The 16,842-nt window shown below is 40.3% G+C and overlaps 1 protein-coding gene and 1 long non-coding RNA gene across 4 annotated transcripts in view; one reads left to right on the plus strand and one right to left on the minus strand.

Moving 5' to 3' along the window:
* adam12b (ADAM metallopeptidase domain 12b) overlaps positions 1 to 9,490 on the plus strand; it is a 328,163-nt gene extending 318,673 nt beyond the window's left edge. For 2 of the 3 annotated variants that reach the window (XM_055646710.1, XM_055646712.1), the window contains 4 exons: positions 380 to 449; positions 669 to 917; positions 5,984 to 6,096; positions 7,762 to 9,489. In XM_055646710.1, coding sequence (XP_055502685.1) covers positions 380 to 449; positions 669 to 917; positions 5,984 to 6,096; positions 7,762 to 7,810 — 481 coding nt within the window. In that variant the 3' untranslated portion in view covers positions 7,811 to 9,489. Of the gene's footprint in view, positions 1 to 379; positions 450 to 668; positions 918 to 5,983; positions 6,097 to 7,761 lie in introns of all 3 variants that reach the window. The other variant, XM_055646711.1, reaches the window with a different exon arrangement.
* Positions 837 to 15,173, minus strand: LOC129703966 (uncharacterized). The gene is made up of 3 exons (XR_008724666.1): positions 14,914 to 15,173; positions 1,242 to 1,319; positions 837 to 948 (listed from the first exon to the last, which is right to left on the minus strand). It is a non-coding gene; the product is annotated as an uncharacterized LOC129703966 (long non-coding RNA).
* Positions 15,174 to 16,842: the final 1,669 nt, after the last annotated feature.

The following is a 16,842-nucleotide window of genomic DNA, read 5'->3' on the forward strand; positions in this document are numbered from 1 at the left end:
CAGGGGTCATAATTTATAAATACTATTTGGAAGAGAAATGAGAATAAATTTATTCATCTAAAGATTCATGTATATTGGCATCAGATAAGAATTGAACTAAGCTTCTTTGTGCTGTAGACACATTTCCCAAATGCATAAGGGAGAATAATAAGTCTTTGGGCAAGCCATCAGATTACTTTTGGTATCTATTGTGCACAAATCGGAAATGAAAATGAGCAGAAACCCGGAACAATTAAGCGACAAATAAATTGTGTCTGGCAAAGATTTGATCATGTGGAAATGTATGTGTATTATCTTTGACTTTAAATATCTGTATAAAACCTGTTCAAATTAGCTGTACTAAGATTTAATCTTACTGTATTTTTATGGATTCTACCAGATCTTCCACGCCAAGCCAATCTAGCACTGCCTACGCAACTCCTATCAAAAGACAATCCAAGATATACAAGGTATATTACCAGAAAAAAAATATGCCTTTAAACTAAAATAGAGTTCACTGTGTCTTCACTGCCAAAAATATAGACTCTGCTAACAATTTACTCAACTAAGTCCAAAGAAAACGTTGTATACCAAATTAACATGCGTTCAGGAAAGTATTGAATGATCGCCAATTAACAAGTACTGACCAGTTTTATTATATTTAATGTTTGATCGTCTGTTTATTTCAGCAGGCGGAGAATCTTCAGCCTGCCAGCTCATTCCCATCCCCTAATGTTCTGGACCAAGCTGTGAGACGGCCTTCCGGGTATCAGCCTGTTCACATTAGCAATCCACTGCCAAATTCCGTCAGAGGAGCAAACCTGCACTTTTCCCTGACGCCGCAGCGGGTTCTGCCTCCACTGAACCACAGCGTGGGGTCCAATTCTGGAGGACCAAGCAGACCACTGCCAGCCAACCCTTCCTTCAGACATCCACAGGTATGCTTGTGTTCTGTGTAGTGCTAACAAGCTGGAAAGTTCAAAGGAAATGTAATACTTAAAAAGAGCTGTTTCTCAAATATTTCTGCAACATTTTCTGGTGAGCTAGGCATTTCAGACATTTTTTAAATAAATATGAAAAAACTTAACTTAGGAGTTTTACCGATTCTGTACGTATTTATCAACTAACATACATAAAGTCTGAGGAGGCATGATAAGTTTGTTATATTAATTATTCAGTAATTAATTATTTAAACATGGCTATTACCATGGTACTGTCTGGAAACCAACACATTTTTTAAAGTTCATCAAATATATAATTACCGACTGCAAAATCATCATTCCACATTGCCCCTGTGGACTGTTGAAAGTGACGAAGGAACTCAGCGAGTCAGGCAGCATCTGTGGAGGGAATGGACAGGCAACATTTCAGGTCGGGACCCATCTTCAGGTTGTGACCCCTGTGACTGTGTTTCTTTTCTCCAGGTGCAGTAGTTTTCTCCCATATCCCAAGGACCTACTGGTTGATTGGTTAATTGGTCACTGCAAATTATCCCTTGTATTGGTGGTGGTAGAGGAATTGATGGAAATTGGCGGGCATTCGGGGAGAATTGGTTAGTGGGTCGTAGGTGGGACAATGTAATGGATGGGAATGGTCTGTATAGCACTTGATGGACTGAATGGCTTTCATAAAATCCATGAGAAATATGATAACATTTTGTACTGTTAACATAAGATTCTCTTTTCAATAGAGGGTTCAACGACAGTGCCAAATATATGTACAAAATCCAAGTGCTTCAGTTTTTCAATTAAGTTGATTCACTGGGCTAATTTCCCTTGAGATAAGATAGTGACTCTTGATCCTGCATTTTCTACAAACCATCTGCCAGGATTATGAAGCAGAAAGCTTAAAAAATGTTCAACACAACATCCACCATACCAAGTCCATGATCACCAGCTTACACCAATTTGGCTTAGAGAGCTGATGGAATGTAGAGCCAGTGTATTTTTGTTGTTTTAATGTCTCAGCACAAATGTTTTCTTACAATGGTGATTATTTTGCAATGTTTGAAGACACGGTAAGGTTTGAGAGGACTGGAAATAGTCTGAAGATATTACAGAAAATATGAAATATCATGTTGCTGAGAAAATGTTGAGTTATGTTGAAATAGTTATCATTCAGCCAAAGAAAAGTCCATGAGGGCAGGTTAAGAGGGTTGCTGGATCTCCTACTGTGAGCAGCTTGGCTTTCTTATTCTGGAGAAAATCAGGAATTCAAATGTAATTAGATTTAAATTGAGCTCTTTTGCCTTAAAGACCAGCATTAGTTGCCTAATTGAGGGCCGGTTTTAGTTAAGTTTAATTTAGTTTAGAGATACAGTGCGGAAACAGGCACTTTAGCCCACCAAGTCCGTGCTGGCCAGCAATGCCCGCACACTAACACTATCCTAAACACACTAGGGACAATTTACAATTTTACCAAGCCAATTAACCTGCAAACCTGTATGGCTTTGGAGTGTGGGAGAAAACTGGAGCTTCAGGAGAAAAACCATACAGGTCACGGGGAGAACGTACAAACTCCATATAGACAGCACCCGTATTCAGGATCAAACCCGGGTTTCTGGTGCTGCAGGGCAGCAACTCTGCCGCTGCCCCATTGTGCCGCCTCTTTATAAAACGTAAGGAAGGCATTAGGAATAAACCAAGGAAACTGCAGGCTGGTGAGCATTATATCAATGGTAGGAATATTAGAGTCATAGTCATACAGCATGGAAACAGGCCCTTCAGGCCTTATCAACCAAGATGCCCCATCTACACTAGTCCCACCTGCGCACATTTGTCCCACATCCTTCTACATATTTCCTATCGATGTACCTGTCCAAATGTCTTTTAAATATTCTTATAGTATCTGCCTTAACTATCTCCTCTGGCAACTCGTTCCATACATCCACCAGCCTCTGAGAAATATTTTAAAAAGTTCTAAGGGACAGGATTTATATTCATGGGGAAAGGCAGGGAATGATTATGCGGAATCAGCAATGCTTTGTGCAGGAGAGATCGTGTCTCACAAATCCGATGCAGTTTTTTTGAGTAGGGAACAATGAAAAATGATGAAGGCAAGGCAGAAGATGTGGAATAGTTGTGATGGAATACAGGATATTGATCAGTTGGACAAATGGGTAGTGGTGGCAAAATGTAACCCAGCCAAGTACGAGGGAATGCATTTTGGGATGTTTAATACTAAAAGGATATATGCAGTAAATGTTGGCAATAGAAAGAGTGCAGAAGAGGTTTACCAGGAGCTTGCCTGGAATGGAAGGCTTTACTTATAAGGATGGGCTGGGTTTATTTTCACTGGAACATAGGAGGGTGAGGGGTGATCTTATAAAAGTTTCTACCATGTGAGGATTGATAGGTAGACAGTTGCAGTCTTTTAATAGGGTAGAGGAGTCTCAAACTAGAGGACACATGTTTTAAGGTGAAAGGGGAGAATTTTAATAGAGATTTGAGAGGTAACTTATTAACACGGAGGATTATGTTTAGCTGGAATTAGCTGCCAGGGGAAGTGGGAGAGGTAGATATAATTGCAATATTGAAAAGGCTTTTGAACAGGTACTTAAACAGCAAAGGAATAGATAGAGAGCTAATGTAGGCAAAGGGAATTAGTGTAAATGGGCATCATAGCCAGCATGGGCGAGTTGGACTGAAGGGCCTGTTTGTGTGCTGTGCAACTCTGTGACCTCAATGTCTCACACTGCCGCCTCCAATCTAAAAACTAAATTGTCAAGACTTAGTCATTCAGTTGGAACTGCAAGACACTGTTAAGAGTCACGACAAATGCAATATAAAAGCAACTTTATGTAGGAAATAAAACTTTGTAGGAAACAGTAATGCAGATAAAGGTGTTTTCGTGACTCTGTTAACTTTTATCTTGCAGCTTTGGCATAAAATATGATTTGAAACATTAGTAGCAGACAAGGCAACCTGAATTATATGTTCTACTTGTATTGTCTCTGCCTTTTAAATAATAATAATAATATCATTTAATAGTATTTACATGTCACATTACAATGAAAAAATCTGCTTTGCGATTCCAATCTTTAGAACTAAATTTACCTCATAAAATATTTTAACATCCCTGAAGAGCCCAAGATGATTTAAGTGATGCAAAAAGATAAAAGGCACAAAAAATAAGAATATTGGAAATAAATCAAACAAATTGCAAGTTCTGTAAATCTAAAATGAAAACAGAAAAGTGCCGGAATCACACAGCAGGTCAGGCAGCATCTATGGCCAGAGACATAGAGCTAGCAGTTCTGTTCAGAGACTTTCAGTAGAGAGTTGATATTATTTGGTGTAGGAAAGAACTGCAGATGCTGGTTTAAATCGAAGGTAGACACAAAATGCTGGAGTAACTCAGCGAGACAGGCAGCATCTCTGGAGAGAAAGAATGGGTGACGTTTCAGGTCGAGACTCTTCTTCAGAGCTGATTTTATTTTTCCGTCCTAAAACCTTGTCTCATCTATTGAGTGTTTTCAGCATTTTATTGTTTTTATTACAAATACTAGAAATTAAAAATGGAAGCGCAGATGATAGATGTCACATAAATGTCAGCAGAGGAACAGAAAATTGTTGACATTTTCTGAACTGTTGGTAAAATGATAAACTCAGTCTTTCCCTTTATTACTGGCTGAAGAATTTGATAATTTTTATTTACATTGGCATTACAATAATTAGGGAAGAAGAGGGCCTGTGGACTTGAACATTTTTTTGTCATGCCTAGTTGTATATATTAAATCCTTAACTATTAAGTCAGTTATTTAAAAAAAGCTATTATTTGCTATTATGAATAAAGCAATAATTTTTCTTCAATATGTGGCACATTGCATATTAATAGCTAACAGGACTGTTTACAGACTATTAAGTAACTTATACCCCTAATTATAATTATGTCAGCAGAAGCCATTTATGTAGTGACAGCTAACCATATTTGAGTACAGCAATGCAATGCTTCTGGAACTGTTATCATTTGGCAAACAAATTATATAAGGCAGATTTAATTTTTTTTTAATCATCTTTAATAGCATAGCAGTAGAATTGAATTAGAATAATTAAGAAGATATTAAGCCTAGGTTCAACTTGGACTGTGCACAGACCCCGATTAGTTACTAATGCCATCCCTCTTGCTGAGTGAACCTGATGGTTCCCAACGTCAGCACCCTGAGCTTCCAATCACTTTCTCTCCTTTCTAAAGAAGTCCATGTTCGCCTCTAAAACATCACCATTTCTCCAGTCCGGGCCCCATTGATCTCCTGCTGGTGACCATTTGTTACCTATACTCAATTACTCGGTTACTCTTCAGTCAATCTTCCTATCTTCCACCCTCCATGAACTTGAACTTAACTAAAGCTCTGCTGGCCATATTCAAATTTGAATCGTCCCAGTGAGCCATCACCCCTAGCTTGCTAGCATATATAGATGCCCAATCCACTGTGATAATTGGCATTGAATTACTGCTTGGTCATGCCACTTCTTTAATCAGAAGATGGTGAATTTGTGGAATTCTTTGCCACAGAAGGCTGTGGAGGCTGGCAATAGATATTCTTAAGAAAGAGATAGGTAGATTCTTGATTGGTACGGATGTCAGGGGTTATGAGGAGAAGGCAGGAGAATGGGATTAGGAGGGAGAGATAGATCAGCCATGATTGAATGGCAGAGTAGGCTTGATGGGCCGAATGGCCCAATTCTCCTCCTACTGAAGAAGGGTTTCAGCCCGAAACGTTGCCTATTTCCTTCGCTCCATAGATGCTGCTGCACCCGCTGAGTTTCTCCAGCATTTTTGTGTACCTCCTCGTATCACTCATGGCCTTATGACTTCCCATCTCTGTTACCTTTTACAACCCTATTTCACTCCAGCTTCTCCATTTCTTAAGCAATCTGAAATCCTTGTATATCTACGGCAGTCTGTCTGTGTGCAATACACGCTTTTGTTTTCTTTTCTAACTGATTAACCACCACAATGCAAATCATTGGAAACTGCATTTTGTTTCTCGCGTTCATTACAGGGGCCTTCTAAACGTAGTCCGCCACAGAAACCTCTGCCAGCGAATCCTGTTAACCGGCCATCTCAACTGCATGTCTCCATTCAGAATCCGGAGATCCACATCAAACCTGTCAGGTACGTTATTTAAGGAAGCATTCCTTTTTTACTGGACAATGGGCAAAATCAACCGTGAAAAGGAAAGGTTACGTTGAATCAGATTTGATGATAAATGGCCTGAATGGTTCTGAGCTATAGTAACAATCATTGTACCTTGGCCTGGGGCTGTGCTGGCCCTCATCACTCAGCAGGAAGCTGGCATCCTGGGGAACAGCTACACATGGGAATGTGATCCAGTTAAGAAGGAGCTTTGAGAATCCCGCAGGAAACTCGGGCTACTCTCTGCTCAAGGCGTCAATATCTCGCCCATGTTTTGACTTCCGGCTTCATTCATTTTTTTATTAGTTGGTCTATATGAATAGCAATAACATTATAGGTTAGAAAAATAATGTGCAGGTGAGTCTGAAAATGCAGGTGTTCTTGAGTTCACTGGCTGTACTTTGTATGCTTGCATTCTTCAGGTTTCTGCATCCTTAAATTCTAAAAAGACCCCAATTTCAACTAATTTTGGAGAAGCCAACTTTTCCACTGTGCTGAGTTCCAGTTCCTACTCTCATCCAGCTTCTGTAAACAGAATGGATGGAGGGGAATCTGTAAATGTGGCGTATATGGGCTCCCCGACGACATTTGACAAGGTGGTGCACAAATTGATGAGGATGTAAGGGAGAGGAACTGCGAAAGTGTGGTAGGCAGTGTTCCTGTACACCGAATCACAATGAGTTCCCAGACAGGTGCAGCAAGTGGTTAGGAAGGGAAATAGTATATTGTCTTTTACTGTAATGGGGTTGGAGTTTAGATATAGGCAAGTTTTGTTACAAATGTACAGGGAGTTGGTCAGGCCATACCTGGAGTACTGTTTGCTCGTTTGCTCCCCTTTCCAAAGAAAGAATATGCTATTGTTGCTGACAATCCAAGACTCAAGATAAATGGCCAGTCGTTTTAAACCATACTGCATACAAAAAGCCTTGCCGAGGGTAGTGAATCTTGGAAATTATATACCCCAGAGATTGTGGAGACTAGATCAACAGATGTATTTAAAGTGGAAGTGGGAGCATCTTTGACAGTTGGGGAATTGGGGTATTTGGGGATTTGACACAGAGGAGCAGTTGTAGATTAACTTTGATCATATTTAATGGCAGAACAGGCTTGAGGGGCATGCTCCTAGTTTCTTGTGTTCTTGAGTGCAAATGGACTTGTTAGATGGGTAAATTCATGTGTTGGAGCCCAACATATTTGTGTCCTCATCAAGTTGTACAACATTACCTGAGTACCACCCTCTGACCAAACAGCATTACCTGCATGCCCATTTTCTCAAACTTTCTTACAGGGATGGTTCATCATACTTGACATTTTGATTGTTTTCAACTTTGCAATAAATCGAATTTAGTAATGATCATTTATACCTGTTAATGTTTGATCACCTAAACCAGAGCGATTGCAGTAGATAGAAACAAGACAGAAACAGAAAGGTGCCAAGCATGCCAGCATTTGACAGTTCTAATTTCAGATGGATTATGGAGTTAAACGGGGCATTGATGTGAAGAAGGGTCAGACTGGAAAAATGTTGCAAGGAAGAAGGATAGCTAGCGAAGCAGCAAAATAACATGATGCTCACCCATTAGGGATCTGTTTTTTGACACTTTCTTTAAATATTCTTACATACCATTTATCTTTCTCTTTCAGGCCAGCTCCCAAGAAGCCACAGCAACACAATATTAATCGACGTTGTTGATATTCAATGAGAAGAACTTTATCTGCCAGCAACTGACCAAACATGTTTGCACTATATAAGAATTCAAAAAGGAGTTAAACCCCTTAACCAGCATTGAGAGTAGGAATGTTATTACCATATATCCATATGTGTGCCTGTATTTCTTGACTGGCATGGACATAGGATAGTAAGATATAGGTGAAGGCCAAACTTGTGCTCACTGATTACTGGAAGAGAAAATACTAGTCCATGGATCTAATTGAGAGATGCCTTGATCATAGAATATTGATATATTTTGCACAAGGAAAGTGATCCTGCATCTTACTATCATTAATATCTCATGGAATCAATGAATCTTAGCAATGTTTGCAACAGCTTCATTGTATCCATCACTGGTTATTATTGGTGGAACTTTCTTACTCCACTTTAAAAATGCATTCTATTCAATTTTTTAATGACATCAATACAAATCGTTTAGACAGTTAAAGCACTGAAATTTAACAGTGCCTTCACTGTATAAACAAGAGTTTGTGTGGGTATAGTGCCTCAGTGCTTTATGATCAGATCCATTCATAGCATTAGAGTTACATGACAACAGTCATAATATCTGCTAAATCTACGTGACTTATGAATCCACATGATGAGGCATTTTAATTTAGCTGAAGTGCTGCATGTGCTAATCGTGACTGAACCAACTGTTTGAAATGCAACCTTGTACTGTAAATAAGAGATAGGTTCACACCACCAAAGGTTGTGATCAAATTAGCTGGCGCTCAACATATTTTGTGTACAGATAAAGGGATTCTGAGCTCCTATTTTTGGTGCTGTGGCTCCTTATGGTGCTGTGTACTTGCTCAGGTATGTGTAAATTATTAATTTATGTTGAATATTTATTACAATGCAGTGCACTGTGGTGGACACTTTTACAGTAGCTGAAATTTCTTAAAGAAAAAACTCTCGAGTGTCATAATTGTGATAATTCTTCAATGAAAACATTCTGCCTAATTGCAGCTGAGCAGAATAAATGCATTTGCTCTACAATTACTAGGGCGCCAATGAACACAATGTGCTATTACTTTTCAACAGCAGGAACTTAGAAAAAATATCTGAATCAAAAGAGGAATTCAGCACACATTGGGCTGATTCACAGAATTCATATAAATCAAATCACTGCATTGTTTCCTTTTTTAGGTAAACCATTTTGTAAAATGATTTTTAAGAATTCCAAACTTGATATTAGTGTCTGATGTAGTTTATTGATTAAACTATACACACATTTTTGTAGCATTTACATAACTAGAAGGTCAGCTAGCCACTCTGAGCTCGTATTTTTAAATGAAATGTATGTAACATTCCATTTAAGCTTGTTCAAGTTAGTTGTATGTTTTAGGTTTTACAGGGAAACATTTCTGCAACTTGTTTTCCTTTGCCATTGACTCAAGATTATGCTTGTGAACTGTCCATTATTCACTAAATTCTGTGTTCAAACAATTCCCTTTGTGTCATTATTTATTTTGTACATTGTCATGCTTTAATCCTTTAAGATAATATCAGTAAGATTAATAAAGCAAAGAACAGAACTATTTAATTAATACCTGTGTAAAATTATACCAGAGATAGTATTAGATATTGCATGCATCTCTCCTACAATATGTGATCGTTTTATTCTTGAGGTATTAATTGTTAATTTCCCTCTTATCACATTCTGTTAAGTGATGCTTGGGGACAAAGAAGGAAATCAAGGATTTTACAATTTATAAACCGACCAATAAATTGTTGGCATTGAGCATTGTTCCTCAGTAACTAAAGCTCGCGCTTTGAATTTTTTAACTTTAAATTATTCTGAAAAAATAGCAAAATTGGAGGCTTTTTTTTTCCTTTTAATTTATTTTTTTCACATTTTAATCAAATTGAACAGTTTTAAATATACTGTATTTGATTACCGAGGGTGCTTGTAGTACACTTCCTGGGAGGACTCTCTGAGATGCATCCATTTACCCAGCCTCTGTATCCACATTAAGTTCATGCAGATGGGTGTGTTTGAGCAGTGGGCTAGATCGAGTACAATTCACCCCATAGAATACTTGCCAAAATAAAGGGCAATATAATATAAACATTCCAGAACAAATGTGCCTGTCAAAGTAAGGCATAGTTTTAGTTGTATATATTTATTTACTTTTGGAACTGTAAGTATCAATGGCCTTGAGAAAGTGATAGGGAGCCATCTTCTTGAACCATTGTACTTCTTCTGCTGAAACCAGTTCCACAAATCGTTTGAGCAGGGAATTTCATGGTTTAGACCTGAAGACAATGGAGAAAGAGCAATGTAATTTTAAGTCAGGATGGTGTGTGGCTTGGAGTGGTGCTGTTCCGACATGCCTGCTGCCCTTGTGCTTTTTGGTGTTAGAGGTTGTGTAATTGGGGAGGTGCTATCAATATATGCAAGGTGAGTAACTGCAGTGCAATTTGCTGATGGTACATGCCATAGCCCTATTGTAGTGGTCGTCAAGTGAATGAATGTTTAAGGTGGTGGATTCCGTGCAAGCAACCATGATTTTTCCTGCATGGTATCAGGCTTTTTGAATGCTGTCAGAATTGCACATCTAAGCAAATGGAGAGAAATTCATCACAATTACACATGAAACATGCATAAAAATTGTCTGCTTTTTTTTTTAGATTATGCTAGTGATCACTTCTGAGTAACAAAGCATTGATCAGGATTAGCTCAGGCACTTTTGAATGCTATTCACCTGACATTGGTATTACATCTAATAATTTTACAGGCTGTACATCAAACATTTCTCCAGTGTTGACAGAAGTTGGACATTTTGGCGAAAACCTATGACCTTTATTATTCCCTCGCAAAAATCTAGGAGCACATTAGGAAGGATCCGGGAATGAGATGGCAAACAAATATCAACACTGCTCAGCGTGCAATGTCGCCCAGCCTCAATCCTATGGTCAGCTTTATGGACAATTATCATTGGTGCTGCCATCAGAGATTGCCAGCTCTTTTAAAAGTTAGTCATGGGCTGTGATCACTTGTTCCTTGATTAGCCTCAAATATCACAGAGGCTAGGGGGAGTTGATCAGACGATTTTATGGCCTGGGGTGAGGGGCACAGGTACAAAGGTGAGCACAGTGTCTCTCATCCCCATCTTTTCCCAAACTTCCAGGATGCTTCCTGCCTCAGCACTGTGTCCGTATAACTTCCATAAATGTCAACCTAGTTTAAGTCAAATCAAGTTTATCGTTCTATGCACAAGTACAATGAGATACAGGTGCAATGAAAATCTTGCTTGCAGAAGCATCACAGGCACAGAGACTCAGATAACATGCATACATTATATATAAATTGAATTCTGCAAGATGGTAAAATGAAAAAATATATAGTACAAAACACAATTAATAAAAATACAAGCCCATGTCGTGCAAGACGTGGTCCATGGTGTTTCATGGCCAAGGTAGGATTAGGACTGTGCAGGTAATTTCAAAAACATGATGATTATGGGGAAGATGGTGTTCCTGAACCTGATGGTGTGCAACTTAAGGCAACATGTCTGATGGAAAAGAGGGCATGGGACAGATAGTGGGTATTCTTGGTGACAGATGCTGCCTTCTTGAGGCATTGGCTGATGTGGATGTTTTCGATGATGGGGAGAGCTATACTCTGATGGACCAGTTTAAGTCCAGCATTTCCCAATAGACAGTACAGCAATGGTAAAACATGGGTATCACATAGGTTGGATTTACCTGCATCTATCCATGTGCTAAATACATAGTCCATTACTGCTTTCACCCAATTTTCCAAAATTTATCTGGAAATCTTGAGTGGGTGTTAACACTATACTGTCTCTGCTTGATGAACAACAACTTCAGAATGAACTCATTCTATTTCTGCTGATCATGCTGAACGGGGTACTGATTATAGATGATCTGCCATGATCACAGTGAATGGTGGTGCTGGCCCGAGGGGCCGAATGGCTTACTCCTGCGCCTATTGTCCATTGCCTATTAAACAATAAACTCTTTTGCTTTTGCTTTAACCCAGATAAAATATTTTGTACTGAACATAAATTAATATTCTTCTGACAGAGGCTTCAAACTGAAACTCTGCTTCTCTTTCCATTGTATTTTTGACTGCAGAGTGCTTCCAGCATTTTCTTTTTAGATTTCTCAACGTCATAAATTTAACATAAGAAAACAATGTTGGAATTGCACTAGGCAATAAACTTTAAGACTGAGAGGAGAACCTGGTTTGTGTTCAAATGCATTCAATATAGTTCAATTTTCTTTAACCATACTTTGTGCTTGCTTGTAAAATTCATAGCACCGTTTATTATTAAAAGAATACAAGTGCCACAATTGTCTTCATAGTCCATCACAACTTTGAGAAGCATCTTGTTAAAAGAACTATGCTCCACAATGTTGAAGCTCAAGTTCATGGATAAAAGCATTATACTTCTGTATTAAGAGCACTTTTCTGTCCAGTTCAAAACAACACATAGAAATTACTGACAATTTATTCTGGACCACCATGGCTAAGAAAGCACACCTGTACTTCCTCAAAGACTAATGAAGTTCAGCATGTCTCCAGCAGCTCATACCAACTTTTTTTCAGTAGAAAGCATCTTTTCGGGATGTATCACAACTTGGTTTGCTAACAGCTCCTCTCAAGACCACAAGAAATTGCAAGAGTTGTAGATGTAGCCCTGTTCATCACACAAACCAGCATAACATCCATCAACTCCATCTACACCAGCCTCACATCCATCAACTCCATCTACAACTCATGTTGCCTCGGGAAAGCAGCCAAAATAATCAAATAATATTTTCACCTTGGTCATTTCCTCTTCTACCTTCTCCCATCAGACAGAACAGATAAAAGCTTAAAAGCCCATACTATCAGTTTCAGGAACAGCTTTCTCTTGTTTAGTTTTAGTTTTGAGATGCAGTGAGGAAACAGGCCCTTCGGCTCACCGAGTCTGCACCGACCTGCGATCCTCGCACATTAGCACTATCCACCACACACAAAGGGACAATTTACATTTGTACCAAGCCAATTAACCTACGAACCTGTGCATCTTTGGAATGTGGGAGGAAACCAAAGATCTTGGAAAAAACCCACACGGTCACGGGGAGATTGTACAAACTCCGTACAGACAGCACCCGTAGTCACAAACAAACCCGGAGTGCTGCAAGCACTGTAAGGCATGAATTCTACTGCTGCCCCACCATGCCACTCTTGTCGTTCTGTCGAATTGTTCTCCCATAAATAGAGTCACCATCTCCCAACCTACCTCATCGCGGAACTTGCGCTTTATTAATTTGCACTTTCTCTGTAACTATAACGCTGTAGCACTATATGCTGCACTGGTATTTTTCTCTGCACATCTGTTGTATTTGTATATAGCCTGATTGTACCTGTGTATGGTATGATTTGACTGGATAGCACGTAAACAAAGCTTTTCACTGTGACTCAGTAAACATGAGAATAATAAAACAATACCAACATCCAACATTGGCCTCCCATCCCCTCCTCGTGAGCAACCCATGTAAGTTGGGCAACGGATTGAAAAATAAAAGCCTTTTTACACTCACAAAACAAAAATATACAGAGATGGTGGCGGAGGGGAATCCCCGTTCCCTGAAGAACGAGGACATTTCCGATGCCCTGTTGTGTAATGTCTCATCCTGGGAACAGATGCGGCGTAGGCGGAGGAATTGGGAGTAGGGGATGGAGTCTTTACAGGGGGCAGGGTGGGAAGACGTGTAGTCCAGATAGCCATGTGAGTCAGTTGGTTTGTAGTTTCCTCCAAACACAAGGCGTAGCTATGGGCACACGCATGGGCCCCAGCTACGCCTGCCTCTTTGTCGGGTACGTTGAACAATCCTTGTTCAATACGTACCAGGGCCCCATCCCCGACCTCTACCTCCGTTACATTGACGACTGCTTTGGAGCCACCTCCTGCACCCACACACAACTGACTGACTTCATCCACTTCACCACCAACTTCCATCCGGCACTCCAATACACCTGGACCATTTCCGACACTTCCCTAGCATTCCTTGACCTCACCATCTCCATCGCAGGGGACAGACTTCTGACCGACATACACTACAAACCAACTGACTAATCTGCTCCCAGGATGAGACGTTCCACACCACGGCATCGGAAATGTTCTCGTTCTTCAGGGAACGGTGATTCCCCTCCGCCACCATAGATGAGGCTCGCACCAGGATCTCATCCATACCCCGCAACACTGCTCTCTCACCCCATCCCCGCACTCGCAACAAGGGCAGAGTCCCCCTAGTCCTCACCTTTCACCCCACCAGCCGGCAAATACAACACATAATCCTCCGCCATTTCCGCCACCTCCAACGTGACCCCACCACTCGCCACATCTTCCCATCTCCCCCTATGTCTGCCTTCCGCAAAGACCGCTCCCTCCGCAACTCCCTTGTCAATTCTTCCCTTCCCTCCCGCACCACCCCCTCCCCGGGCACTTTCCGTTGCAACTGCAAGAAATGCAACACCTGTCCCTTCACCTCCCCCCTCGACTCCATTCAAGGACCCAAGCTGTCGTTCCAGGTGCGACAAAGGTTCACCTGTATCTCCTCCAACCTCATCTACTGCATCTGCTGCTCTAGATGTCAGCTGATTTACATCGGGGAGACTAAGCGGAGGTTGGGCGATCGTTTCGCCGAACACCTCCGCTCAGTCCGCAATAACCTACCTGAACTCCCGGTGGCTCAGCAGTTCAACTCCCCCTCCCATTCCCAATCCGACCTCTCTGTCCTGGGTCTCCTCCATTGCCAGAGTGAGCAACACCGGAAATTGGAGGAACAGCACCTCATATTCCGCCTGGGTTGCTTGCTTCCGGATGGCATGAACGTTGAATTCTCCCAATTTTGCTAGCCCTTGCTGTCTCCTCCCCTTCCTTAACCCTCGAGATGTCTTCTCCCATCCCCCCGCCCTCGGGCTCCTCCTCCTCCCTTTTTCCTTCCTTCTCCCCCCCACCCCCCATCAGTCTGAAGAAGGGTTTCGGCCCGAAACGTCGCCTATTTCCTTTGCTCCATAGATGCTGCTGCATCCGCTGAGTTTCTCCAGCATTTTTGTGTACCTTTGATCTTCCAGCATCTGCAGTTCCTTCTTGAACACTTAATCTGCCTGTGGATTGGTGTATGCTAAAGGCAATCTCAGTGTTTTCTAAATTTCCATCATCCCATTTCCTATTGTCTTCCAAACTCCTCAAGACGTCCTTCACATTCTGGAGAAGAGAAATAATATAAATGGTGCATCATTACACAGGAACAAAAAAATTAACAACGTCAGTAAATAAAATCTGAACCCATTACTGAAGCAATAAAATGATTCACACTGAGTTACATAAAGGATCTCAGGTACTGACGGATATGTCCACTTCCAAGTTACTCATGGCATACAAATTTGAAACAGAGATAGAGAGAAAGACACTCTAGGTCTGTTAATGTTTCACGGGTGACATTATTACAAGCTGATTCACAAATCCATTTTTTTTTTTTTAAATCAAGCCTTTTGATATTTAAAAGCATTATGAAGTGATGGTGTTTCCACGAAAGTACTTTCACAAAAGCATTTTGTTGCTGCATTTGTATGTTTCCTAAATGCATAAAAATAATGCATTTGCAATGAATATTTGAATAAAGGATTGACCAAGGCCCATGGATGACTGAAGTAGATTTAACAAATAACATGATATGATACTGGATGCAATCACAGGCAAAGAAAAGGAATAAATGTTGAATTATGTATTGTTATTAAAAAGTTCAAGATCGTCTTGCACAAATTCATTTGAGAAAATTAGCAAATTAGGGACTAATGTCTACATGACCAATGATCAGGCCATCAAGAACCTTAACTGTTGACCTGTCCAGTAAATGTGGTGTTGAGAGACTTTCTCAGTTAAATATAGTTTAAGACGGAAGGAGAGCACCTGAAAAGACAAGGATGGCAAATTTCAAAGCTATTTGTGCATCATGAGATAACTGAAACACAGACCTATCAAGCCGCTAATAAAAGGAATCAAATACCCTTCAGACATCCAAGCAAAAGTACCCAAAAATAAAATAGATCCTTTATTTTTGTAGCCCCTCTTATATCAGCCCTATACAACCTTTAATATACCCATGGTCCACTTGCAGACGAATTATCCATTGGTCGACCAGAAAACTATAATTTCATTCATTCAGAATATCATTTTACAAACAGATAATTTTACCACCCCTACGCCAACCTCCCCCCTCCTACCCCGACCCCCTCCCTGTGCAGGAAGACCCAGCGTTATAATGGTCACACAAGTCTAATGCCAGGGATTAAAGTTTTGGTCCAAGACCGTTTCCCTTGAAGTAACAAGGTTTACCTGAAAGTGATAATGGTTCCCTGCCCGTTTATTCTACTTCATAGGCATGTTCCAGGAGGCCTATTGAAATTGAGATCAATATTCAGTTATATCATATAATTTCTCTTCCCAAGAAAGTACATCAATTTAAAGAATGAGCATAGGTAACACATAATAGGCTGGTCTATACGGTTGGATGACATGGGATCCGGGGTGAGCTAGCCGTTGGATACACAATTGGCTTGAAGATGATACAGAAGACATGGTAAAGGGTTTTTCTTCATGGAGGCTGTAACTAGTGATGTTCACAGGGATTGGTGTTGGGTCCACTTTTGTTTGTCATCAACATTAATGATTTGGATGCTAATAAGTTTGCAAATGACCCAAAAATGAACAGTGAGGTAAGGTTGCAACCTTCCATGGTTGCAACCAGATTATTTATTCTGGCATGTTAGAAGTTGTCAATCAATAGTCAATAGTCAATAGTCTATTTAATTGTCATTTGGACCCCTGGAGGTCCAAATAAAATGCCGTTTCTGCAGCCATACATTACACACAAATAGACCCTAGACACAACATAATTTACATTTTACATAAACATCCATCACATAGTTGTGATGGAAGGCCAAAAAAAAACTTATCTCTCCACTGCACTCTCCCCACCCCGATGTC

This window comes from Leucoraja erinacea, chromosome 15 (assembly GCF_028641065.1).
Source record: "Leucoraja erinacea ecotype New England chromosome 15, Leri_hhj_1, whole genome shotgun sequence".
NCBI lineage: Eukaryota > Metazoa > Chordata > Chondrichthyes > Rajiformes > Rajidae > Leucoraja > Leucoraja erinaceus.